The sequence below is a fragment of the Lepisma saccharinum genome, chromosome 5 (genome assembly GCF_977018435.1).
Source record: "Lepisma saccharinum chromosome 5, izLepSacc3.1, whole genome shotgun sequence".
NCBI lineage: Eukaryota > Metazoa > Arthropoda > Insecta > Zygentoma > Lepismatidae > Lepisma > Lepisma saccharinum.
In genome coordinates this window covers 74,719,853-74,747,325 of record NC_139233.1, presented here as the reverse complement: position 1 = coordinate 74,747,325, position 27,473 = coordinate 74,719,853, and the positions used below count along the sequence as shown (strand labels likewise).

The following is a 27,473-nucleotide window of genomic DNA, read 5'->3' as shown; positions in this document are numbered from 1 at the left end:
TGCCAAAAATAAAAAAATGACATTTTAGCATTACAAGAACCATTCACATACAAAAATAAAATCCCATTTGCGCCGATTGGGGCAAAAATTATTCAGCATAACGTAAATACAAAGGCAGCTATAGTAATACTAAATACGGAAATAGTTCCTACAAAAATAGCCCAATTCTCTAATAGACACATTAATGTCGCACAAATCTCATTAGAAAAATTCTCGTTCATATTGATCAACAGTTACTGTCAATATAGCTTCAATGTAGAACGGTTTTTGGAAACATTGGGGGACGCGTGTAATACCTACAATAACAAAGGCATCTTAATTACTGCTGATGCAAGTGCTGCCTCGCCTTAGTGGTACGGGCATGGGACGGACCCGAACGGCGAAAAGGTGGAGGAGTTCATATCGGAACATAACCTCTTTGTACAAAACCAACCAGATAACCCACCAACGTACAGAGGAAGAGCGGGTGAATCCAGAGATATAGACATAACCCTCTTAAATAACAAGCTTCTAGGAAAAGTGCAAGGATGGAGAGTGCACGACATGGAGACCACAAGCGACCACAATGTAATCACTAGGGCTCGAAAGTTGAAGACCTATAAATTGCCAAAAAAAAAGACCTATAAAAAGACCTAAAAATGTAAAAAAAAAAGGACCTAAAAACGGAAAAAAGGACATATAAATGTGATCCAAATTAATTAATAACTTCAGTTTTAATTACACATTTAATGAATATGAGCGGCACCTCGTTATCTGACTTGAGATCTTTGCAGGCGCGTGCTGTCTGATCGTATACACCGTGCTGAAAGCTTCAAAACAAGAGAAAGTTGTCACTTACAGCGCGACCTTCCAGACAAGTTACTGTTAAAGGACCTTGTACCGTACCTGCTTCAGTCATCCAAAAATGTTTTTCTCTCGTTTCAGGGATGGTTCAAATATATTTCTTTCTTTCTTTTTTTATTTCTTTACTACAGAAAGGATGTTTAAGAGGTGATGAACTGATGATGATTCGAATTGAGAACGGGCAGTAAAAACGTAGTCAAAAGAAGGTGAAGTTGCAAAAAAAAGCCGTTAAGACCTAAAAAAAGGCTAAAAAAGGACCAATAAGCCAAAGAACGCCGAAAAAGGACAAATAAAACCCACCTTTTTCTGGCCTACAATGACCCAAAATGAACATATATTATGTTGGGCCTCGTCTTCGGACACTAGGAAGAAAAAAAAGGATTTTTCCTCAACTTCCGAGCCCTAGTAATCACCTTTAACATTTTCACGAACATTATAGAAAACGAGACATCATCAAACCGGATACGTAAATGGGGTAAAACCAATAATCAGCTACTGATCGATTCCATTGATCTGCCTCAACAAATAAATTCCAACAAATCGCTTGATGAATGGGCCATGGAGATTAAAAAGACACTACAGAATGCAATCGACAGAGCGACACCAATAATACAAATACAGCAAAACATCAAACCCTGGAACAGAAATTTAACCAAGCTAAGAACAGCCATGAGGAAGGCACGCAGACTATACCAAAAAACAAGAATTCATGAATTCAGATCAAAAAATTTAGATATCTATAGAGCGGATAAAAAAGAATATGAAAATGAATTAAATTCGTTTAAATCAAAACATTGGTCAAATTTCGTCACCCAAAAATTACAGCAGGATAAATGGGGACTCCGCTATAAAATTGCAGTCGGGAAAATTAAACGTTTTTTCAACGTTGTTAAAAGACGACGGATCGCACGCAAGAGATATAAACGAAACTGCAAATTTTCTGCTGAATGGACTCCTTCCAGATGACACACAGAAAAATGAAACTGAATGTCATAAAAACGCAAGACGTGAGAATCACGACAATTACAATAATTTACCAATTTTACCTTTCACGGAAGAGGAAATGGCCACACTGATAATGACATTAAAAAAGAAAAAATCACCAGGACCAGATAACATCCCCGTGGAAATTATCCAGATGGCGTCCGAGAGACTTACCCCCATTCTAACCTCCCTGTACGTACAACGACTGTCGGGCAATGAAAAAGTTTCCCACACCCTGGAAAGAGTCAAATGTAATTATTATAAAGAAAGATGCTGTTCGTGACGAAACACAAATTAAATCTTATCGCCCGATCTGCCTCATAAATGTTCTTGGGAAAATATTAGAAAAATTGTTAACAAAACGATTGTTAGAATTCCTGGCCCTAAAAGAAAACATTGGACTACAATTTGGAATCACAAAAGGAAGGTCGACAGAATACGCCGTAAATAGTTTGCTGGACGCAATAAACTCAATTGGAAATAAGTACGCAGTGGCAACCCTTGCCGACATATCGGGAGCGTTTGATAACTTATGGTGGACCCATCTGCTCCACACCCTTAGAGAAATGGAATGTCCGGGAACCCTCTACAGGATCCTAGAAGACTACCTCGTGGATAGAAAAGTAACATTACAGTTACCGGATGGCGAAATCACAAAAATTACATCGAAGGGATGCCCGTCTTGGGTCCCAACCTTTGGAACATCAACTTTGAACCTTGTCTCCAAACCTTAAAAGAAATTAATGAAGTACGTAAATGCATAGCCTACGCGGACGACCTTATGATTGTAACTCCTGGCAACTCAAGACGAGAAATTGAAAGAAATACCACCACTGCCCTAGACGCACTTTCAGAGTGGTGTAATAAGGCTAAATTAAAATTATCAGAAACTAAAACTAAATATATCATTTCAAAATTCAAACTCAGCCTAAACAGACATCCGCAAATCAAGCTGAACGGACAAACAATATAGAGGGTAAAAGAGGCCAGGTACCTGGGGTTGACCCTAGAAGAGGGACTATTCTTTAAAAAACATATCGAAAATGTCACTTCTAAAGGGGAAACCCTTATGAATAAAATTTCAACAATAGCGTCCAATAACTATAGACTTCACCCTTCTGTCATAAAGGAATACCTGGTTTCTATTTATTTCTCGATTATTACTTACCGCAACCGCGTGGGTCTCCTCGCTGCATAAAACATCTTACGTAAAAAAATAAGGTCTTCTTACAGAAAGGTTAATTTAAGAATAACAGGAGCCTTTAAAACGACATCATCACAGGCACTTTTTGTCATAATGGGGTCCTGCCAATTGACTACCATATTAAGTGAAAGGCAGTTGTTTATCATTTCAAGAAAGGGAACGAAAGGGAAGTGATGGAGCAAATGGGGGGTTTCCACCCCACTGTCCAGGATATGAAAGCAAAAATAAATAGGGACTGGCAGAGAGAGTGGGACGAAAGTGTAAAGGGAAGGAGATTATACCAATTCGTCCCGTGTACTCAGGAAAATGTACTGTGGAAGGACGATATACCTTCAAAAGGCCTAATGCACCTTCTTACGGGGCATGCCCCTTATGGAAGTTACTTGAAGAAAATAGGCAAAAGGGATAGTGATCTGTGCAAAGCTTGCAGGACAGAGGTCGACACACCAGAATCGAGTGCTGCTTTGCCCCGCCTCAAGTGAGGAGATCATCTCGGCAAGAAAGGACCTACCCAATGGAAACATCTTCCAGCTATTACGAGGTGATGGTAAAAAATAGTTAAATTACCTTTTGCCAATTTAGTGTCGGACACGGAGTTGCGGACTTATCTGACGGAAACGGATACTCCGCGCCCACCCCTTCCCGCACCTTCACCCCCACAAGTGCTCAGAAGAAGTGAAAGATTAAGAGACGGGAATCTGGCCAGGGAACCACCCCCACCACTGCGGGACCCACAACAGGAAGAAGAGGAGGAAGCACCAGGAGGATCGACGGGATGCCGACATTGAAGAGAATTTCCAGAAGATAAATGAAATCCTTAAATAGATAATAACTGTTAAAAAAATAACAATAAATGAATTAAATACTTTCAAAAATACTAAATTAGATACTTAAGTCCCTGGGAGCAATAGAACAATTAAGTAAATTGAAGTTAAAAAGTAAGAGCAAATCAATTATGTGACCCTCAAGTATATTATATATACGAGGCGCATCCAGAAAGTAAGTTTTCCTATTTTTTTCCCGTGAAAGTAAACATAATGAGCCGTGTAAATTGCGCATGCGCAGCAGAGCTAAGACGTATCAATCATATGCCAGGCGGACAGTTCGGTCGGTGATAAAGTTCCTGAATGCACAAAGCATTGCGCCAATTGACATTCATCGTCAGCTCTGTGAGGTCTATGGGCCGCACATTATGAGTAACCAGATGGTGCGTCGCTGGTGTCGGCAGTTTTCGGAAGGTCGTCAAAGTGTCCATGATGAAGAGCGCAGTGGGCGTCCGTCCCTCATCACTGATGATCTGGTTGAGCTGGTGCGGCAGCGCATCGTAGAGAACCGTCGCTTCACGATTACGGAGTTGAGTAGCCTTTTTCCGCAGATATCGCGATCCGTGTTGCATGAGATTGTCACGCAGCGCCTGCTGTTCAAAAAATTTTGTGCCAGGTGGGTGCCGAAAAACTTGACACCCGAACACAAAATGAAACGTTCAGGAGCAGCACTGACATTCCTGCAACGGTACCATGATGACGGCGATGATTTCCTCGACAGGATCGTCACGGGCGATGAGACGTGGATTTCGCACTTCACCCTGGAAACCAAGCAGCAGTCAATGTATTGGCGGCATAGTGGATCTCCGGTCAAGAAGAAATTCAAACAGACGCTGTCGGTACAGAAAGTGATGTGCACCGTGTTTTGGGACAGGAAGGGCATTTTGCTCATTGACTTCCTCCCCAGAGGTGAAACGGTGAACGCTGACCATTACTGTGAAACACTAAGGCAATTGCGACGTGCCATTCAAAACAAGAGGCGTGGCATGCTTACTGCAGGTGTTGTGCTCCTCCATGATAATGCTCGTCCACATACGGCTTGGCGCACAGCAGCTGTTTTGACGGAATTTGTCTGGGAGTTGTTTGATCATCCACCTTACAGTCCTGATCTGGCTCCCATCGATTTTCACGTTTTCTTTCACCTCAAGAAATTCCTGTCCTCCGGTGAGCGTTTTGGCAACGACGAAGATCTGAAGACGTCTGTCACACGCTGGTTCCATTCACAGGCGGCAGAGTTCTACGACAGTGGGATCCAAAAATTGATACCACGATACGACAAGTGTCTCAATTCTGGTGGTTGCTATGTTGAAAAATAGCTGCACCTTTGCTGTACCTGTTGGCAATAAATGGTTTCCTGAAACTGTGTTGTTTTTTTTAAAAAAAAATAGGGAAACTTACTTTCTGGATGCGCCTCGTATAATTTTCTCTCTCTCTTTTTCCGGGGGTTCACTCCTGAAGTAATTAAATTGGCATTGTGGGGCACATAACCAAAACTTCAGATGCAAAAAAACCACGTAAACAGCACAACGCTGGATACCAGTGACCTCCCAGGTGATTTCAATTGTACGTACATGTTAAATTCATTATAAATTACATTATATTTTAAAGTTTAAATATAAATTAAAATCAAACTCCATATTTTATCACCAAATTACAATTTTATTTTACGTTATGTGTATATGTCCGCACAATTAATAATTATAACTCAAACATTATATTATATATTGCATAATTATATTTCACTAAAATCATCATTATTACCTTATATATAATCTCTTATTGTATATTACTTAGGTGATGGTAACATAATGGATCATAATATCCTAGCTAACTATATGACTCTATTAACCTAGGACTTTATCCTTAATTACAGTCTCATTCTAGATACTAAGCTAGCATGTTTTTTTCAAACTAAATATATATATATATTTAAAAAATCAAAATATAGGAAATCATATTTTAATTTCTATATCTTAACTTTTATACACGTACTTATCAATAACGAACTAATTGTAACAGATTTATTTCCAAATAATATGTAACCAATGTCTTATTAATTTTCCAGCGCACTTAAAAGACGAACTTCAAATGTGAGAAACTCCGAGAACCGCGGCAGCGACACTCTACACGCGGACGTTGCACTTTGTACGGCTGCAGTCATCTCTCCCCCGAGAAAGAATGCTGACACGGAATTCCTATCAGCATAGTGTTCCGAACATATCACTACACGCGACAGCGGTAGAATTACAAGAGGTTAAAAACCTTCATGAGCAACGAACAAGTGTTTCCTGTCTCAAAAACGTAGGTTAGCTTGTTGCAGCCTGGCAATTGGGCCCTGTTCTGGCCCCCAGAATCAGGAGGGAACGTCTTCGCGTGTTTAAGAGAAACATAATACATAATGGTACACTTTAGTAAATTTTACCTGTGGAAATGCATTATATCAAATCTGTTTTGGTTTACCAGAATAGAAAATTAACAGAAACCAAATCATTTGAATTTTTCTCATCATCATTATCATGGTTAACATACTATATCGCACATTTCAAAGTGCATATGCAAGTTATTCAATTCTCCCATAACTAATTCACGAATCAAAAATGATAATAATATAAAGAAGCATATAAATAACTCATTGGGTTAGCATAAATTCCAATGTGTAAAATCTCACAACCAATATTATAATACCATGTTTTTATTATCATTGTTATTATCATTATTATTGTATTACATATTGTATATTTTGAATAATAAACAGAAAAGAAAAGAAAAAAAGGCGGGGGAACCGTTTAAATTCAGAGCAACTGACGTCCTGGTTTATTTAAATGCACCAGGACATAAGCGCATAGCCCCCTTCATTTATGTTGTTAGAAAAAGCAGACAATTTCGAAATATGTAACATATATGTATATATGTGTACTGAAATATGTTGAAATAAATCTCTTTCGGTTCATTTTTGCATACGTTGCAAAAATTAGCACGCTTGGGCAAATTTCATTCTTCGCAGGTCTAGGCCTACATGCTAATTAATTATTATTTGTGATGTTAGAAAATAATTTGTGCAGTACCGTCAAAGTGGCTAAATTTGATTCCGTGCAGAAGAATCAATCTTTGAAGCACATCTCATAAAACTAGTGATCCAATTCTGATCAATATTCAGAGCATAATATATTCTGAAATAAAATTATAATCTTCAGCAGTCACTTCTCTAACCAAAATTCCCAGTGCAAGAGTTGCAACTACATATATTCATCGATTTTATGTCAATATATTTGTCTCGTAGTGGAGGTGGATTTGTAATGAAAATATTTTTGTTCCTTGAGAGTGGCACCGTCCTAAGTGGGCGATATTTCTCACATCCTCCCCATTTTTAGCCCTAAGTTCTGAATTCCAGTCGTTGAACAAGAAAAGTAAGATACGAGGTGTGGCTACAAAAAAACCGGATTGATGTTGCTGTCGTCAAACGGCAAGCGCATCAAGGTCAAGCAATGCATGAGTGTATAACGTGATATCCTGCCTATCGACTGTGTGATTGCCCTGGGTGCGCGCTGCTCAGTTCCGCTGTACCTTGTGGACGAAATGAACCGTACATCTGTGCTCCGTCGGAAAAAAATGTTAAGTGTGAAAGTGGAACAGCGTATCAATGTGAAGTTTCTTATGAAACTTGGAAAATCCGCCACAGAAACCTATGTTTTGTTGAAGGAAGTGTACGGAGATGAGTGTTAATCACGCTCTCAATTGTTTGAGTGGTTTCAAAGGTTTAAAGAGGGACGAGAAGTGATCGCGGACGACTCGCATCCTGGATGGCCTTGCACGTCAAAAACGGAATCAAACATTGCAAATGTCGGTGAATTGATTCAAATTGGGTACCCGAAGGTCAAACTGTCAACCAACATTATTTCATTACGGTGCTGACGAGCCTTCGTGAGCGAGTAAGAAGATGACAACCTGATTTGTGGAAAAGCAAATCATAGATTCTTCATCAGGACAATGCTCCTGTCCACACGGCATTGTCAATCAAGGCTTTTTTGGCCAAGTATGGAATCACAATGTTAGAGCATCCATCCTATTGGCCGGATCTTGCTCCGTGCGACTTTTCTTATTCCCAAAGGTCAAATCAGCACTGAAAGGAACCAGATTTACGACCGTAGAATCTGTGAAAACAAAAGAGACGGAGGTCATGAACATGGTTTCAGAAAATGATTTCCATCAATGGAAGATTCGTATGGAGCGGTGTATCGATAGTTCAAGGGAGTACTTTGACGGGGGTAATGTTCGTATTGTACAAAATAACCAATAAAAGATTTTGTAGCAACAGTCCGGTTTTTTCTAGCCACACCTCGTATTTCATCATGGAAGAGAAAATGGTATCATTAATACAGTTTCTATTCAAGGGTGTTTTCGCTTATTTGATGCCTACTTTATTAAGTTAGTGCCACTTTTCTGAAGCATGAAAAGCTACAATGTTTATACGCTCCCTACTGTTGTGATTTAGACAGTTTAGAGTCATGGCACACTATGAGGCAGAATTGAAGCCAAAATAAAGACCTTCAGCAGCTGCTTGCAATGATTGAAACATTCAAAATTTCATTTTACAAACTTTATAAGCTTTGTGTTATTGAAATGTTCATATCCCCATCAACGGTTGCTTGCGACAAACCTTCGAAATCTAATTGGTGACGAGAGGTTGAGTGCTCTATCTGTTCTGCCCCTTGAAGAGATTGCAAAATCTTTGGATTTAAAAAAGGTTGTGGCTGCTCATAAAAACAGACGTATCTTATCGTAGTTTCTTACTGTGGCTCATTTCCTCATTTTAGCAAGAAGTTAGTCACACTGTTTACATAGAAATAGTGTTAGTGTAGTATTTATACGAAAATCCAGCGAGTTGATAATGTAATGAGTGTAGTTTCTATGGCTTTTATTTGCTTGCTTTATTTTACTTCGCCTTTTGTGCCACTTTTTGGCTAATTTGCGAAGATGGGGATGAGTGATGAAATTGATGAAGGGACACTCACAAACATCCATGCCCAGGCCAGGATTCGAACCCGGGACCCCTGGCGTCGTAGCGCGATGTGCTAAACATCACACTGGGGCCGGCTAGTTTCTATGGTGTATTTTGTACTCTTCACATGAATAGTAAGACTGATATTATTCCACTCAATAATGGCTTAGGAAAAGAAACAATATAATTATTGCATTTCATTTGACATAAAAGATTCGTGCCTAAAAGTACTTTTGTATATGATGGAACAAAATGCAACATCTCATTGATTTATCTTGAGTTCTGATCGTAAAATATGCAAGCAGTAAAATACCCTAAAAGTATGAAGTAAGTACATTTTAGTCGGTATTAGTTAGCCCCCCGAGAATTTGACTCCGAAATCTGTAGCCCCCCACTTATTTCAGGTTGGCGCCGTCACTGCACATTTGAAAAACTCTAGCATTGTGATCAGGGAGAACGTCTGCATTTTCAGCCCACATCTGCTTAAATAGCACAATCTGAGAACATACAGTTGGTTGATTATAGTGGCGTGCGCAGGATTTTTACAGCGAGAATATATGACCGTTAGTACACAGTCCTATATATTGCCATATTTTTCTGCACTTCAAGTTTACATGCAACGATGGTTGTTCTTCATATGACTAATATATCCTTCTGCGCTGACGTATAGGCATTGTTATTTGTGGCAATCAATCAGCACCTCTATGTAATCTACAGCGAGCTGCCAGATAGGGAAAAAATCATGCACTCTGTCATTTAGATATTAACTGACAGCAATAATCAACGTCCCGCTATTTTCCCTTTCTTCTTTGGTTTAATATCTTCCTTGTATTCTATCATCATGAGTATTGGCTATTCATTTTAAAACAAAACTCCGTATCACAACCACCGTTTGAGGGCCAAAGCCTGTCAAGCGTCTTTTCGTCGGTTGACGTATCGTCGCGATTTTCTGGCATTCCGGCCTTTCCTCTGCCGGAGTGAGAAGTGCTCAATAGTTTCGGATACGAAGCTACAGTATGTTTTCGACGCAGATTGAAAATATTTTCATTGCTTAACCTTTTTGTTCCCCTGCTAGAAAATTAAGACGTCTGTATTTTTCTGGGGAGGCAAATGCGTTGAACGGGGCAAACAGGGACGTCCAAGTCGGAGTGTGTGTATGTATTACATTATGTGTTATACATATAAGGTTCCTTATAAATTATATGTTGTTTTCCACATTAATAATATACATGTTTTAAATTTGCGTTTTTTAAGTCCACTTTATGTACAGCTAGGCTAATCGGGACTGTACCTACAGTTTAAAGTGGGATCCGAATCATTATGTGCCTCCATCGAGTATCGAACCCGTAACTCCTTGATTACAAAGCGATGATGTTACCACTACGCCATCGTGGAGGTCCAATATTATTAATTATATAATATGTTAAACACACACAAATATAATTTATTTACCAAGTCATTCATTTGAAGCTGGAACCAGTGGCGGCTCGTGGTCTGACTTTATGGGTGTGCACTTCAGACTCGTGTCCAGAAGAAGTGTTATTTAACCCCTCTCAAATACTCGCATCCGTTTTTGCGTACACAATGATGCTAAATGCATTGGGAACCCAAGTTATGACCACCTTTTACTGAAAATGAGGCTATGAGAGAGTTTTATTTCATGAAAAATATAAAAAATATTAATATATATAAATTCGAAATACTTTGGTGAATTTTCCGTCGATCACGAGAAGAGCGATGTTATTGGGTACATATAATTCAACATTCGATAACCTGACAAAATCAATATAGACATAGAAATACCGATCTGTAGGTATTAAATAAACATAATAAACACAATAAACGTGTTCTTGAACAGTATTAAAGCATTTTTAAAATAAGGCTATTATTTTTCGTCATTAAAACCGTAAATATATAACCTGGTTATGATTTATATTGGATGAAGGTGGAAAGTAGGGGGCGCCAAAATTCCACCTCGTCTTGCGAAAATTTTATCTCGAGCCACTCCTGCAAACAAGGTACAGCAGAACCAACGACCACATGCACAAAACCAGTTGTAATATATCTAGCAGTTGATTACTTCTAATGACCGACAGAAGCAAGCGAATTCAAGAGAATAATAAATATTAAAGAAAATAACAGTACTCACTCAGTCCACTCCTCGCTGCCCTCTTTGTAGTTCAAACTTTTCCTTTCTCTTCCACCGTATCGGTATTATTACTGCAGTCGCTACACGCTTTGTAACTAACTTCCCTCCAAAAATTCAACAACGTTAAATATTACGTCTCTGCTTTCGCTATGTACAGTTTTCCCTTTCATTATGAAAGCAAACACTTTCCACTGAAACAGGAAGGGGCTTTTGACAGTGCAACAATTTTGCAATGCACGAGCAGGCACAGCTGACTGATCCACGGTTCCCCTGCGCGGGTTGATAAGATAATTCGACTACAGAGCCACAAGGGCAGTTTAATTTGACCAAGCTGGACTAAGCAAAGACAATGCAAGACATTGTTTAAAGCACGCCTTTCGCTTTCAGTTGCCCCCCCCCCTCCCCATTCCGTCTTCCCTTCTTTCTTTCCATTTCATGCCCGGAACAGTGTGAACCATAGAATTCCCTTTTCCAAAAAAAATCCATCGATTTAGGACGATGTGTGGGTTGCCTCTACTCCGCTACACGATCTGAAATGGAACGGGATTGCAACACTGCTGTATCGTGAACACAACGCTAACAGTGTGCGTGAAGCCCATAATACCGCGATCTAGAAGAGTGAATCTCTTCTCTTTTCTTGCATGCTGCAAACAGCGGCAAACGAGCACAGGGCGACTTGTGTTCCGAGCGAACGTATCTCAGCAGGCGCTGATATTGTCGCCCCAGTCGAATTTGTTCATGTTACCATTTGAAAATAGAAAGTGCAACATCTCTAAGTAGTTCAAAGGGCATGTAAAGAGGTCACTAGTGTGCACGTTCTTACGGGATGATGTGCGGAACGATGCGATTTCCCAACACTTTCGATTTTTGGCACTTACAACGATTACCACTTTTAGTCCTCAATTAGTCTGGGACTCCTTGATACAAGACAATTCCAATTACCACTAGTACATATCTAACGCCCATCATTGAGCATGTAATTTCATGATCAATTGTTGATACCATGGGCGTCCAGAAAGTGGGGCAAGGAGGGTCACGACCCCCATCCCTGGAAGATGAAAGTCAAACAAGAAGTACACATTTCACACACATAATTTCATTTCAGTCACAGTAACATATGTTAATTATTGCAAGGGCGTTGCAGGAACATGATAACTTCAAACTGAAGCAATATTTTCTGAGTAGGGAAATGTGCCTCGTTTGCACCTTTTCCCCTGGAAAAAGATACGTTGCTTGCCCCTCCCTGCGAACGTCCATGGTTGTTACGGAACTGATCAAGAGAATTAATTCAATATCGCTTTTTCCGTATTTTTAGTAATTATATTTTACAAATGTTTTTAACTTGCTGCAAAATTACAAAACTACCAACTTGACAACACGTGCTGAAACCAAAAACTATTTCCAACAAGGGATACCACTTTCCAAATTGCCCATGTGTTTTAAGGTGTTGAAAGGTTATGTATGTGGAACTTCATCACTAGATACATCAAGCCATGGCCGTGTAATTTTCCATTTGTTAAATTTTTCACGGGCAACCAACAATCAAAAGGACCTCGCCACTTTACTACTACTGCCTTCTTGTGTAAATGCACTTGCAAATTTTCAGAACCGATCCTTTGATCAACAGCCTTCACCGCCACCAGCTTTATCAGATTTCGTTCATTTTGAAGGCAGATTCCCGATATTGCAGAGTCTGAAACTTGTAATAAATAAATAAGAAACCAACCGCAAAAATGCTATAAATTGTCTCTCAAATGTACACGCTCCTTTTCCTCAAAAAAATATTCATATTCATTAAAGACGAAATCAGTTGATCTGGTAATTTACAGTGCATTACAGAAAACAAGCGAGCAAGAAAATTTTTAGATCCATTTTTTTGAAAACTGAAAACAATATTGATTTAATAGCAGTGGCGGCGCCAGAAATTTTTCACCGGGTGGGCAGAAGCTGTATATTGATAGATTAGGGTGGGCAGGTATAAATGTAAGGCCATATATATGTATGTATATATATGTATGTATATATGTATGTATATATGTATGTATCCCCTCCTCTCTTACACTCCCAATTTCCCTACACTTCTTTTCCCTTTACATTTCATCTTTTCTCTTTTCTTTCTCAGATTGTTACCTCTTTCTCCCTTTCACTTTCTCTCGTTCCTTTCTTCAAATGTTTCTCTTAACTGGCACACACACACACGTGTGTGTGTTTGGTGTCTTTCCTCTTTCTTTTCTAATCTATTCTCGCATCTTGTTCCACCCGATGTACACAGTTATTTCACGGACGTTTTTGTGTGTGCCATACGTTCTAATCACATTCCTTCATTCATGTCAATGTAGTGAAATAAATATGAATCGGTTGCATCACATTTTGTCCTTCAAGTGCAAAAGATACAAGGCACATACTCAATTTTATATATCCGGCGACAGTGATAGAAAGTGTGGTGGTAGACAATGGTGAATAATAAAATTCAGTGGCGGTCCCTCCATGGAACAGAGGGAACAGGCTGTTCCCTCCTACTTACTGCGCTTTTGGGCTATTTAAATTATTTATATTAACATAATAGAACACTTCTTTCTCCCGAAATCAACGTTTCCAAAAGTAACACTGAACAAAATCTTTCACCGTGGCTGGACGTTTGTTGACGTCACCTACCCCCAACGCATCATGGTTCTCACCCCATGCTCTACCATGGTCTCTTAGTATCATGCCCTCTACTGTCTGAAGCCGAGTATTTCCGACCACGCGCGAAAGTAAACGATCCCCACGGCACCACGGAAGCTGAACGCTCTAGCTGTTCCCTCAGATAGATATTGCGGATTCGCTTTTCTTCCAGTTTTTGCTATGTGCTGAAGTTTAATCGCGTCATAAGTGATACTTTTGAGTGTAGAAAGTCCATAACTTCCTAATCTCGTTGAGAACTTGCGTCTGACATTCATAACGAACTGAAAAAATCTTCTACAGTCTAAGCGTCTGCTAAATGCCTTGGCTAAACGCTGCGAAATAGCTTCCGAGGGAACAGCTCACATCCACCTGTTCCACCAACCCCAAGACCAAAGTTCCAAGGCACGCAGCGGCAGGACAAGAAAGCGAATGTTGCGAGTGTTGTATGATCGACCGGCTGAGTACGAAAGCCTGTAGTTCATTGCCTTTGCAGAAAATACAACAAACCAACACACATCCTAACTGAATTAAAAAATAAAACGAAATCATACACAAGGCATTTTCAAACGAGTTACTATAACTCTGTAAAATGATTAACTGGATATTCTTCCAGTGGCAAATTATATTGTTGTCCTTGTTTAATCCTGAGAAGGGAGTCTGGAACAGGTCGGGTTTTGTCACATTAACAACTTCTACTAACAGGGTGGCTACTCACCGGGAATTTCTTGAATTCCGGGAATTATGCGTGAATTATTGGCTCCGGGAATTGTGCGTGAATTCTGCTTGAAATTTTCTCCGTAGACATGAAAAATTGCAACTTTTTAAAATCCCAATTCCATTGAATTTATACATATTTATTAATGACCTGAAACAAGTTTTTCACAGTTTAGATTTTATTTTTATCAAGGAAGAAAAAGAAAGCTGCGTGGAAAATGAAACAGAATTCTCCCAATCCGTTTACTTTGTTAGTGTTCTTTGCGGAACAATCCATCTGATGGACGGAAGATTATTACAAAATAATATATCTTGAAGTTGATTAGGTAAATTAAAAATTCTTATAGAATTAACAATTTTTCGTAGATTACTATTTCCCGTAACAATTGTGACTTGTGTTTGTAGATGTATTTATAGTCCCGAGTAGCAGTGGCGTGCCCAGGATTTTTGTAAGGGAGGGGTTACCTATACTTTTTCTTGGTAGTCGGCCCTCATTTTGTTATTTTGTCGTATTTTCCTACCATTGACGTTCTTTTTTAGGAATATTGGGCCAAAGTGGGGGGGGGGTATAACCCCTACCAACCCCCCCCCCCCCGGCACGCTACTGCCGAGTAGCTATGTGAAATGACAAATGTAAACTCTGCGCCTTAAATTATATATATGTACCGTCCAAGTGAATTAGAATTATTGGATTCATTGGAATCGCACAAACCATATAGGCCTATTGTTAATATAAGAATTTGTTTGTGTGTATGTGTGTGGGTGGTGAGAGACGGTAAAACCTTAGTTTGAAATAGATAAAACATCTGCTTGAATTTTTGTAAAGTTCGCCTTGAAAACCGGGAATTATACTTGAATTTTATTATGGTCCTGCAGTAGCCACCCTGACTAATCTAGCGAACGTCATGAAAAACTCAACCATCTGCGTGCCATTATTGCATTGAGGAAGTTTGAATTACAAGAATACTCAACTCTATGAAAAAACGTCAACTTAATCTACGAATAAAGAGATGAAACAGGTCACGACAAAATATTATTTTCTTTCTCTGATGACTCATAAATTTATATTATCAAATTTTTCTTTGTTGCGCATCAACAATTTTATTTTTAATGTTTTCTTTATATTATATCACATTTGCTTTAAAATTATTATTGTCATATAATTTTAACGTGCCTCATGTTTGTCACTTCTGACATTTCAATAAGGGTTGAATTTTACTTGATCTATTGTATTATATTAAGACACCCATGCGAGGGGGAGCAAGTGCAGGTGACCTGTTCCCCTGCCTGATTTATCACCGCACGCCACTGATAAAATTACTTTATCGTAATTTAAATGCATGTTCCTGATCATTTTATTTTTATCATATGAGTTTTTGACTGAAACGTGGGGGTTAATGATCACTTTTCGTGGCTTACAAGGTTATTACAACTGACAAATATCTGAATGAATGTTTGCAGTAACGGCGATCGGGTGCCAAAACTTTGGGACAAGGACAGTTTACTTTTTTGGTAAGAAAATCTTAGCATTAAGAGGCCATAGTGCGGGTGCAACAATTGGCAAAATGTGGCGAGGTGAACTTTCCCCTTTGCTCCTCCTAATCGCAGCCACTGAATATTTGGATTAAAATTAATGTCTTATTGTGAATGTACACACACACACACACACACACACACACACACACACACACACACGCGCGCGAAGAAAAAATCTTTCTTCATTCTGCATAAAGTATCCCAAGGCTTATGAAAGGCTATTTTGACAAAACATAGCTCAAAAGTAATAATCAAGTAACATCGAAAAATCTGTTAAGAATTGAAGAGATTATTTGCTAATCCACCATACCCGGTAATTCATCTCTTTTTCACAGATGACTTGGGTTGTATGGTGCTACTTTTTCGAAAGCGCTCAAATGTCAATTACGCAGTATACCCTGGAAACTATAATCTTAAAGGTAATCTCTGGCACCTGGAATCACAGTCAAAATAATAATTTGTGGGGGTTTGTATTTTCAGTGTCTGCGTGTATTTGTTTTCGCCCTTCGTCACTTTCACCTAATCACCATTGAACCTCATCGTCGCCATTAGCCAAATTAGCAGAAAAGTGATTTCACATAGAACAAATCAGTCGAATCAGCAACAACTTACTCTTTCAAAAGTGGAGTTTCATTAGTTCATCCTCTTCGAAAGTTGAGGTGGTAGTTTCAATTTCACATGGTTTCATTCTTGGATCAAGGCAGCTAACTCCGTGAATAATAACGTTGTTTTCCGAAAGTCTCAAATATTTGTCTCTGGCAATACACCCTCTTAAATGAACGCATCTTCTGTGGTGATAAAATGACACGTTTCCTGTGAATTATTTCTGTAGTATATTTTTTCTCGAATGGCATAACGTTGTCGCCTTACAATGAAGAGGTTCTGGTTTCTACTGCCCCCTCCCCTGGTAGAAGCACAATGCACACTGGTTCGGACTCCTTTAAACTGCAGGTTTAGTCCCGATTAGCCTATCTGAGCATAAAAATGGATTTAAAAACAAACAAACAAAATTTTCTAATGGGTACCACATGACACCATTTTTCTTTACTTCATCTGCATCTACATTCTGTTGACCTTTTCGGCTGAACCTCTGATGCTTCTAAAGTTTAAACTATTCTCATCGTGATTGATTAGTTCTCTGACACCCTCAAAACAAAGCTTACCTTCCAACCCTTTCTTCTTTTAATTCTACGTAAGTTAATCATAAGAAAAATCGCATGAGTACGTAACTGATAGGCAAAATTTATGTGTGGAACTAGGATTTCTAAATAGAATTAGCCACCCATTACCAATTCAATAATTCTATTGCTTTTTCCAAACCCACATAACTGTTACATCAAAATATACACACCTCGGTATTGTAGTGATTATTGTGATTACTTCATATTAGTATTTATTAGTAGAACTAATACAAAGTTGTTATTTGTATACCACGTAGATATTTGAAGATGACATGTATGTAAAAATTGTAATGAAATGAAGAAAGAGACACTTCTGGAATTTCAATGTAGACCTAATTAAAAAGTCGAAATAATTTATTGTGTTGCTGAAGGAAGCAACGCTAAGATGGGGTTTTTATTTGTTTATTTAGAGATAATTTTAATCATGTGCAGGCCGGGATTTCTATATGTGAAGGCCCGGAGCTTACAACACCAATACCCCACCTCAATCCCCTCCACAGTTTCAGTTATAACTTTTCGCTAAGCTACATGAGGTGGTTAGTTATACGTATTTCTACATTTTTTCATCACATCCGAAGTACCTCCTTTTTTCTTTATGCAGTACTTTTCCAAGTAGTTTTCCCCAGTGAAGGCCCAGAGCTGCAGACCTCAACGTCATCCTAAATCCTGATCTCATGTTGACCATACCCTTCATAATTTTGCACCTCCTAAGCCTACTATAGCTGCTTCTAATCATAGAAGTATTCAATTGATGACAGTTTATTTTGTTTCAAGTTCTGTAGTAATTCTTTTTGCTTTCTAATGACAAAGCTAACACAGCTTTTTATGGAATGATGATATGTGAACATTTCTAGTACAGATAATATTCATGAGTAAAATATACATGTAATGAATACCAGAACACACTTATTTATTGAAACATTCACATATCCCCTAGTATATGTACTTAGTGAATTTGATTGGGTGGGCAATCGGGTGGGCGCTTGCCCACCCGTGCCCACCCCTGTCGCCAGAGCGCAAAAATTTCACGGGGCGACATGGCATTCTCTTTTTTAAAACCTTTTCCATTTATGTCGTTCGGCGCCCAGGACCGACTGCCGCCTACAGCTCTTAACACGATGACACTAAGAAAAGCAGGCATTGCGAGCGAAGCGAGCAAGAAAGTTTTACGAAATATATATTTTTATTTGCATAACATTTGAAATCAAGGGTGCAATTGCACTTCTGTGCTCCCTGCAGATGCCCTTGATCGTCAATGTTTGCCCCACCTTCTCCCCCCTAGAATTGATTTCCGTCCAAGATTGGGGGGCAGTACCCCCCTGTGGTTGCGCCAGTGCTCTAGTTCCCCAACCGTTATTAAAATTGTTGCAAAAGTGTTTGCTGCATGTAGACCTGACAGTTATTATAGAGAAGAGTGTGTTGTGTTGTGAATGTGTTTCATTTCCTAATGTAAGATCCACAACATCACAGAAAACAGCCAAGCGCGGCCAGAAAAATATAAAAATTAAATAACTTGCATTTCGTCTTGAGTGAACATCCATTTCAAATCCTTGCTGCAAACTGGCAATACAGAGATGGTTGATCGAGACAAATAAATATGTCAAGTAAAATTTAAATCTTTCGCTTAATATGGCTTGCTTTTCTCTACCGGAATGAAAAAGTAGAGATACGTACAAGTACAAGACAGCCCCCTGCGGAAGGGCCAGCAAGACTCCCCCCCCCACAACTGTGCTGCTCCCCTCTTCCAAAACAACTAATTGAATTTCATGTTCTGCGCTCGTTATACTTGTAATTATCAGTGCCCTCTAACAAGGAATGTATACAACACAGCATAGGCGCCGACTCCATAGGGCTTGGGGAACTCGAGCCCTCCAATGTTAATGATGTGGGGGAAGAGCCCCTCAAATAATTTTGCTTAGGAGGATCTAATGTATTATTTTGCTTCTCTTGTAAAGTTTACTCTGAATTGTGCAACATGAACTTAACTTTAAATACACATTTGAAATGTTCTAGACCATCAAATTTGGGGGCTGAGACCGCTAAACCATCAACTTTGGGAAGGGAGGCTATGACCGGAGGCAGCAAAACACATGACTTATTATTATATACTAAGTATATAATTATGAGTATTGTTAACATTTTTACTGAAAAGAGTTTCAAAATAACGAGGTGATATGACAATTATACCAGTATGTAGTTTAGTGAATTCTGAACAATTTGAGGTCGTAAACACGACTTTCAGGCAATATTGATATGTACTATTTAGTTATCCTCGAAATCTCTTCCTCTAGTCCAAAGAATAAGGGGAAAATGATTCTAAAGTCTTTGAGTTTATTTAACACTGGCTTGCAGTAAAGTACGCAAGGAAAGCTTATGAAAAGTATGTATTGCGAAAGCGGGAACGGCTATGATCAAAGGCATTATTGCTAAAGCACGGCGTGCTATGTGTGTTTTTTTTATTATTGCAAAATCAAATTTAAAAAGTAAAATATTGTAGCAAAACAAAAAAAGTAAAACTAATTTTCCTGCGATTTGTGTTAGCATATATGTAAATAATTAAATAAAACTGTTAAATATTGTAAATATTCGTTATTTTTATGGGTACGTCAACACTAAGGTTCTTTGCACCCGTCACATGTCCATTCTTTACAAGTCTGTTGCGGACATGAAAACACACCCATGCCCTCGCTAGGACTCGAACCCGAGACCTCCGGATCAAAGCGAGTTGAGTCGACCACCCAACACGCTCGGCTACCGAGGCCGGCAAAAAACTGTTATGTTGGCCTCTTAATGTAAATACATAGCCTACTTTTAAATAAAAATGTTAATTATTATCTAAAAAACAAATGAGCAGACACAAAGACATAAAGAGAGTTTGAAACATTTTCTAAATGATTTTTTCATGTTACATTGCATTTGCATAAGGAATATAATAGGTGCTTAAAAACTGCTATACGAAGACGTAATTTTTATTTTTAAAAGAGGGAGAATTAATTAATTTATTTCAGTGATCAGAGGCCCCACAGTAATTTTGACAAGTCGGCGCCTCTGCAACACAGTAAGGGTATTACACAATTAATTTCAGACATATCGTTAATCTATGTCAAGCAGTGGCGGTCTTATTGTTGGAAGGATTTTTTTTCCAAAAGGATCAACGTGGGTACGTGAAAAGATAATAAAATATAGCACCAAGAACCACTTGTAAAAACCGAACCATTAGGGCATTCCCAGGCACTCCACTGTATCAATGCGGCCTCTCCGATGGCTTATTGGTAAGATTGTAGCCTTGTAATCAAGGGGTCCCGGGTCCGATACCCGGTGCAGGCGTGTTGCACAATCGTTCGGATCCCACTGTGCAATCGGTCCAGTCCCGATTAGCCTATCTGTTCAAAAGGTGGACTTAACAACAAAAACCAACCCACTTTATCAAGAATGTTTCTGAAAGTTATAGCTGAAAAAAAAGCAGGTTTAGGTTGCTAGAAACTAGGTTTCTCAAAATTTGTTAAGTACTTCCAACCACGTCAGGCTGCGGCTAATTGTGCAAATATCCGAATGCAAGTATCTTATGGTTCCATGTCTATAACCTTCACATAATGAAGTTAATAATAATTTAATGACAAGAGGTTTATAGTAAGTGTCTAGAATTACATTGAAAAAGCTTCAAACTAAGAAATGGACTTAAACAAGCAAGCAAGAAACTTTCACTCTTTCATTCAAAACCAACCGAAAAAGACTAAATTAAAATTATTATTGTGCTTCACTTGCCAACTTAAGTTCCGTTGATACGTAAACCAACTAGAAATTAAAAGAACATTCCAAAGAACAGTAATGCTCAATTTTCTGAACTCACATAAACAGTGACATGAGAGTCACCAGCTTTATCACGCTTCGTCATGGTTTATCTTCTTTCCTCCTTCCACCAACTCCAGCAATAATTTAGCCCTTGCACACAAAACACATTCTGAAAAAGTAGGTCTAAATTTCGTCTCCTCCACAATGACTCACTAAATGCACGACAGTGAACCGATCGGTCTATGAGACGTGCAACTAGTTTATCTGCTTTTTTTCGATAAATATCTCCACGTCGATAAAAGTATGAATGATAAGATTGCATACTTTCTTTTGGTTAAGTCTTAATCATCAAAATGGCATAAAATTCCTCGGCGTTATCGCAGATTCTGATAACTCGCTACACATCGTCCATTTGAATGTAAAAACAACCTGCATCTGTTTTATAATCAGGTGTCATGTATAATACAATAGTCACACATCCTCCCCTTCTCATCCCTGATAAATGCACTTGCATTCTAGATTAACCAGCAAAGACTTTGAAAGTGCACTTATTGCAGGGTCACGTTCGTCTGTCTGTCCGCCATGTCAACTATCATTATCTCAGAACTACCAGAACTATAAAGGTGAAATTTGGTGGACGGTAGAAAATAACAGTTTATCTGCGACATAATTAACTTATTTGGACCAGTCCGTCTATCTGTCCGTGAGAGACAACAATCGATCTAATGTGACCTGTCGATATCCCCAAAAGAAGCAATTGTGTAGAGCTAACATTTCTGAAGCCTTGGCAAATAGATCCATTTTTAAGGTAATAACTACGAAATTATTATTGCTAGAAAGGTTAAATTTGGCGAGTTAAAGAAGAAATCTCAACATGATCATACAGGGTGAGGCAGAGAGGACGAACGTTTTTGGAATGGCTAGTACTCAGCCCCATGGGGAGGGACAGATGCCCGGCAAGTGCTATTCGGTTCGTAGGATCTAAGCATTTATTTAATTTCTTTTCAGGTTAAATCATGGCGCCGTGGAAGATAGAGCACCGCGTTTTGCCTACGACAGTTTCTTGAAGAATAACAAGTCGGTCACGACAGTTCAGCGTGAGTTTCGTCGCCGATTTAACATCCATCGAAATCAGACTGTTCATACTCGTAACACGATCTTACATTGGATTCATGCACTTCGTACACGCGGTACATTAATGAATAAAAGGCCGGTGGGGCCTCACGAACAGTACGTACCCCAGCAAATGTGGAACGCGTCAGACAAGCTTTGCTGCACAGTCCGAGTCGCTCTGCTCGGAAGCATGCTTCTGCACTTGGCATAGATAATCGTTCGGTAAGGCGTATTTTGCATGAAGACCTGCATTTTCACCCCTACGAATTGATCGTTGTGCAAAAGTTGAGACAAGGGGACAATGCACAGCGGCTGAACTTCGCACGCCAGATGGAAGCAATTTGTGAGGAAAATGACAACTTGATTTTGTTAATGAGTGATGAAGCTCATTTTTATCTCAATGGTATGGTGAATCAACAGAATTGTCGTTATTGGGCTCTTGAAAATCCGAGAGAACTGTACGAAAGACCGCTGCACAACCCAAAAGTGACAGTTTGGTGTGTTATTGAAAATGCAAGCGTCATTGTTCCTTACTTCTTTAAGACCCTAATGGGAATGCTGTTACTGTGAACTCGCAACGTTATATCAAGATGATAAACAACTTCTTTGTGCCTGAATTACGACGAAAACGTATTCCTATCCGGCGTGTGTGGTATCAGCAGGATGGGGCGACGGCCCACACAGCCAGAACATCAATAGACGTTCTTCGGCGTCTTTTCGGTGACCACCTCATATCCAGGTTTGCTGACATTTCGTGGCCTCCTCGGTCCCCTGATTTGTCCATGTTCGATTATTTCTTGTGGGGACACCTCAAGGCACGCGTATACGTCTATTGGACGATTTAAAGGCAGCTATTCGCGTGGAAGTCTCCCACATCGACAACACGATGTTGGAAAGAGTGGGGACCAACTTCCAAGAACGCCTTCAGAAATGCCTAAATGAAAACGGACATCACTTGACAGATCTTGTTTTTCACACTTGATGTTGTCAAATGCTAATGAAATATGAACACATTGCTGTTAATAAAATATAATTAAGCAATAATTAACGATTTTGTGATTGTTTCAAAAACGTTCGTTCTCTCTGCCTCACCCTGTACATCCAGCTTTTCGATTGACCAGTTTATTATTTTTTGATTGGTTTGATTGACATGACAGGTTTACTTTAACTTTGCTCTTCTACCACCTGTGGCTCACGAATACGAGAACGAGTAATGATAATGAACTTGATGAAGGAACACTCACAAAGAACGCCCATGCCCAGACCGGGATTAGAACCCGGGACCTCTGGCATCGTAGCGCGCTGTGCTAACCACTCCGCCATGGAGGTCGGCCAACTCATTCTTCTGTTCCAGTCAACAATCAAATCCATACAATCTATCATTACTTAGAAACAAAATTTAGTCTTTAACAAAGGAAAAAAAAACACGAAATTACGTGCGGCCATTTCTAGTAGTGAAAGGATCGTACTAAATCTATGTCCAAGGCAAGAAAATTTCAATTACACTACATGATGCTTATTTATTACTAACGCTGAATAGATATAGTTTAAAAATAACTTGAAAGTGTTCAAACTAACAAAGGAACTACTTTTGATTTCCAAAATAATCACAAATGCAGAGATAAAGTTATAAAACAACGAATAGTATAACACAGGATTTTCGTAGTTGTACACCTTCACAAATTCGCTCCGCTCACGCTCAGGTCACACATTCTTTCCAATTGATCGTGACCGGACCGTGGGTGGAGCGTGAGCTGAGCAGACCTTGACCTGAGAGGTGTGAATACTTCCCATTAAGAATTGTTCAACAATTTTTGAGCAGCCGACTTCCGTGGCGGAGTGGCCCCGGGTTCGAATACCGGCCTGGGCATGAATGCTCTTTGTGTGTGTCCCTTCATCAATGTCGTCATATTGCTACTCATCCTCATCTCTGCGATTAACCAAAGTGGCAGAAAAGCGAAGTAAAATAAACCAAATCAATCAATCAATATTTGAGCGGAGCGTGACGTGAGCGTTACTTGAACGCTAATGAGAATAAAGACTTAGTACTTTTTTGTGCCACTTTTTGTTCCGGTATCATGGGCTATTAATGCTAATCCTTGTCTATCAAGAGAAAACAAACTGTCCTTGTCCCCCCTCCCCGTAGTTTTGGCACCCAATCGCCGATTCTGCTTCGTTCTATGGGAAAATATAAACACACACACACATACACCAGCGGCGTGCATTCAGGATACGCAAGGTACGCACTGCGTACCCACAACACAGTAAGAAAAAATAAACATTTTTTCGTCTTCCCCGAACATGAAAATTCAACAATTATCGCTCCGAAAGCAGTTCCACTGCAAGAAATTCCGATTTCCGCACGAACACGCTGCTGCCTTCCTGAAGGCAGTCCCGAATGATCCCGATTGTGACTTCGGCAACCCACCCGATCCGCGTTCCTGCCGATTTTCGCAGAAAGACGCTGTTTCTTCTGCTTGGTACCCTAGAAATTCGGAAGGTAACCCCATTGGCTCATATCAGCCCCGACCACGTGTTTGGGTATGCCCGCGCCTACCCTCTCTCCCACTTCTTTCCCGGTTCTAAACTTCGAGGGTACCCAAGATTTTGACAGCGTATGCAGCGTTGACAGTAGTCAACATATTTTTTTCTGGAATGCTTAGCTTACTAGCATTTAGCAGCCACGCGTAGATAGATTACTGTTGGGTTGCAATAAAAATACATTATAAAAAGTGATACAGGAATCAGACAGGAGGGCAAGAATATGTAGTGGTGGAAGATCATATTTAATATACGCGTAAACTATTTATGTGAGGTTAAAGTTACACTAGCAAGTTTTTTTTTTTCGTATAGGGAGGTGAGGACCAGAATGGATGTCACTGTGTCGAGGGGAAAATATGTGAACAATTTGCAAGTTTCGCACAATTCTCAGAGCATGAGAGTATCTGTTTATCTCCTTTCGGGATCAACATTTCCTTTGAGTTCCATAGCATGGGTGTTGATTGTTGACCCAACGATATGAATGAATGATAAAAGAAAAACATAATAAAACACAATGCTTACAATGGGATTAGAATGAGGCCCCCCCTCCCGCCAGACATTGCAAAGTGATGTACGGTAGTTTAGCTTTTGATATGTTCTGGGATGTATGCTGACGTATTTTCTACTTGTCCTTAATTATCTCCCTTCTACAAAATACTTTGTCGACTGGCAACTCCGATTTATTCGTCCACAAGAACGCGTGGTTTTCAGGCATAGCGGGACCGGACACACCGTACCGTGGGAGGTTGACTTTTGCTTTCTTCTGTCGTGTGAAATTTGCAGCGAGTGTTTCGTTCATATTATTTACATTACAGGATCTCTATTGTTTGTCGGTGCTGTGAAGTGATAAAATAGGGGGACCGGGAGTTATTGATGACATACTGGAGAAGGGATTTTCGGAATTTACGAAAAAAGTGTAAACAATCCGAAATGGAAGGTCTGTTCCTGATTTGGAAAAATTGTTTCAGGCAGGAGTTATGAAGGATGGTAAGCAGTATATTAGGCATTTTGATTTTTGAGAAGAAGAAAAAATATCTCTACAGAGTGATTGACTGAGTAGAAAAACAGTGAAACTTTATTGTTGGCCTTATTCGTTGGTTTCCTCTGCGAAAGGTGTGAAATAGTAGAGGATACTGAGATTTATCAAATTTATTACATGAAATTTGAGAGAACGGAAAATGATTGTGCCATTCAATGTTCATCGCACTGCATGAAGGAAATAATCAAAGTTGAATTGTTGGACTCTACATAGCTACTATCAGAATATATTTGCGAATATAAAATATCATACATATATTTTACCTCGTTACATTTGGATATTGATACAAGGATGAGAAATTTCCCATTATAAAATTGCAGAAAAAAGTTATTTTCTGAATAACATGATAGCCAGGGAGGGGGGGGGGGGTTCTGGCCCCCATAATTCATTTCGGTTGGCCCATGTTGCGTACCCTAGTTTAAATGTCACCGCACGCCACTGAGTCATACACACTCTAGCATTCTTAAACCCAAAGTTTTATGGCTGCAGCAACACAAGCTTTCCATCTATCCCTATCCTAGGCAAGATCAATCCAATCTTTTCCAACCTTACCGATTTCCTTTATGTCCATCTCAACATTATCTCTTCATCTTCGTCTTGGCCTTACTACAGGTCTCTTACCATCAGGTTTCCCAACAAGAATCCTGTAAACTCTTATTTCCTCTTGGGGTGTAATGGGTACCTTCCACGTAGGCACCCAAAAGTCAACCTCACTTCCACGCAGTACACCCTGGACTGCATTTTGCAGACGAACGAGGCTCTGGCGACTGGCATTATGGCCAGTATTATTTTGTGTGTGTTGTCCTGTTTTTTGTCCTTGTGTGTGCTGAGTGCCCGTTTACAGCTCAGCTTTTAACAGCAGTCAGAATATTTTAAGATTTTAGTTACTCAACGTTAGAGTTGTTATTTGTAATGGTAAGGGGCTGGCCCCCGTATAATGTGACGGGTGCAAAATAGCCTAAGTGCTGACGCACCCAAAAAATGTTAAATTCAAATCAAATCAAATCTTCTTTCCTCTCTCATTCGTGCCATATGGCCTGCCTATTTAAGTCTTCTTGATGTAACTATTCTAATAATATTTGGATATGAATTCATATTATGCCGCTCTAAATTATGTAACCTTCTCCACTCACCTGTCTCCTCATCCCTTTCAGGTCGAAATTTTCAGGATTTTATTTTCAAGAACTCTTAATTTATGTTCCTCTTTTAATATAATGGACCAAGTTTCACAACCATATAATACTAGAGGCAAAATTGGTGTTTTGTATATTTTAACTTTTAGTTTCTTAGATATTATGCGAGAATTTAAAAGTAACACGCATTTTCTTAATAAAGCCTGATTTTCATATTCTCTTGAATATAAGTACTTGAATTTGGAAATATTCAAACGATTTGTTATTAATAATTAAATTTTGATTATTACCTAACAGCCTGACACTTGGTTTCGTCCTGTAAGCATACATTTCGTTTTACCATTGCTAACTTCCAAGATCTGAACAAAGAAATTAACGAAATTTATCTTCATGCTAAGAGATATTTAAATGCAACACTTCTTGTAATATTGTATCTTGTTATTCTATGTGTTTCATATTCTTTCATTTTATGAAAGAACAACAAATGAATGATTTTCTGTTTCGTGGGTTTTCTTGCTCTGTTTTTTTAGTTCTTGATTTGATTAGAACGCAAATGTCACATTGAATCGCTACAAAACTTTAGTTTATACATGTGTAGGAGGGAGAAGTAGAACAATCACTATAGTTTAGCATGAAACGCCTTACACTTGTTTATAGTCGGACAGAGCTTTATAAAAAATTCGCACAGATTTCTGGAGGAAAAAATGCCGTTCCGTTAATGTACGTTTCAAATACGTAATGTAGCAGAAGCTACAAT

General features: G+C 39.2%; 1 protein-coding gene across 1 annotated transcript in view; it reads right to left on the bottom strand.

Annotated features, from left to right (window-relative positions):
* The window catches only part of LOC145987887 (myosin-VIIa-like), a 197,887-nt gene extending 176,795 nt beyond the window's left edge, over positions 1-21,092 (bottom strand). The window contains exon 1 of the mRNA XM_083122679.1: positions 20,949-21,092. Coding sequence (XP_082978805.1) covers positions 20,949-20,993 — 45 coding nt within the window. The 5' untranslated portion in view covers positions 20,994-21,092. The remainder of the gene's footprint in view (positions 1-20,948) is intronic.
* Positions 21,093-27,473: the final 6,381 nt, after the last annotated feature.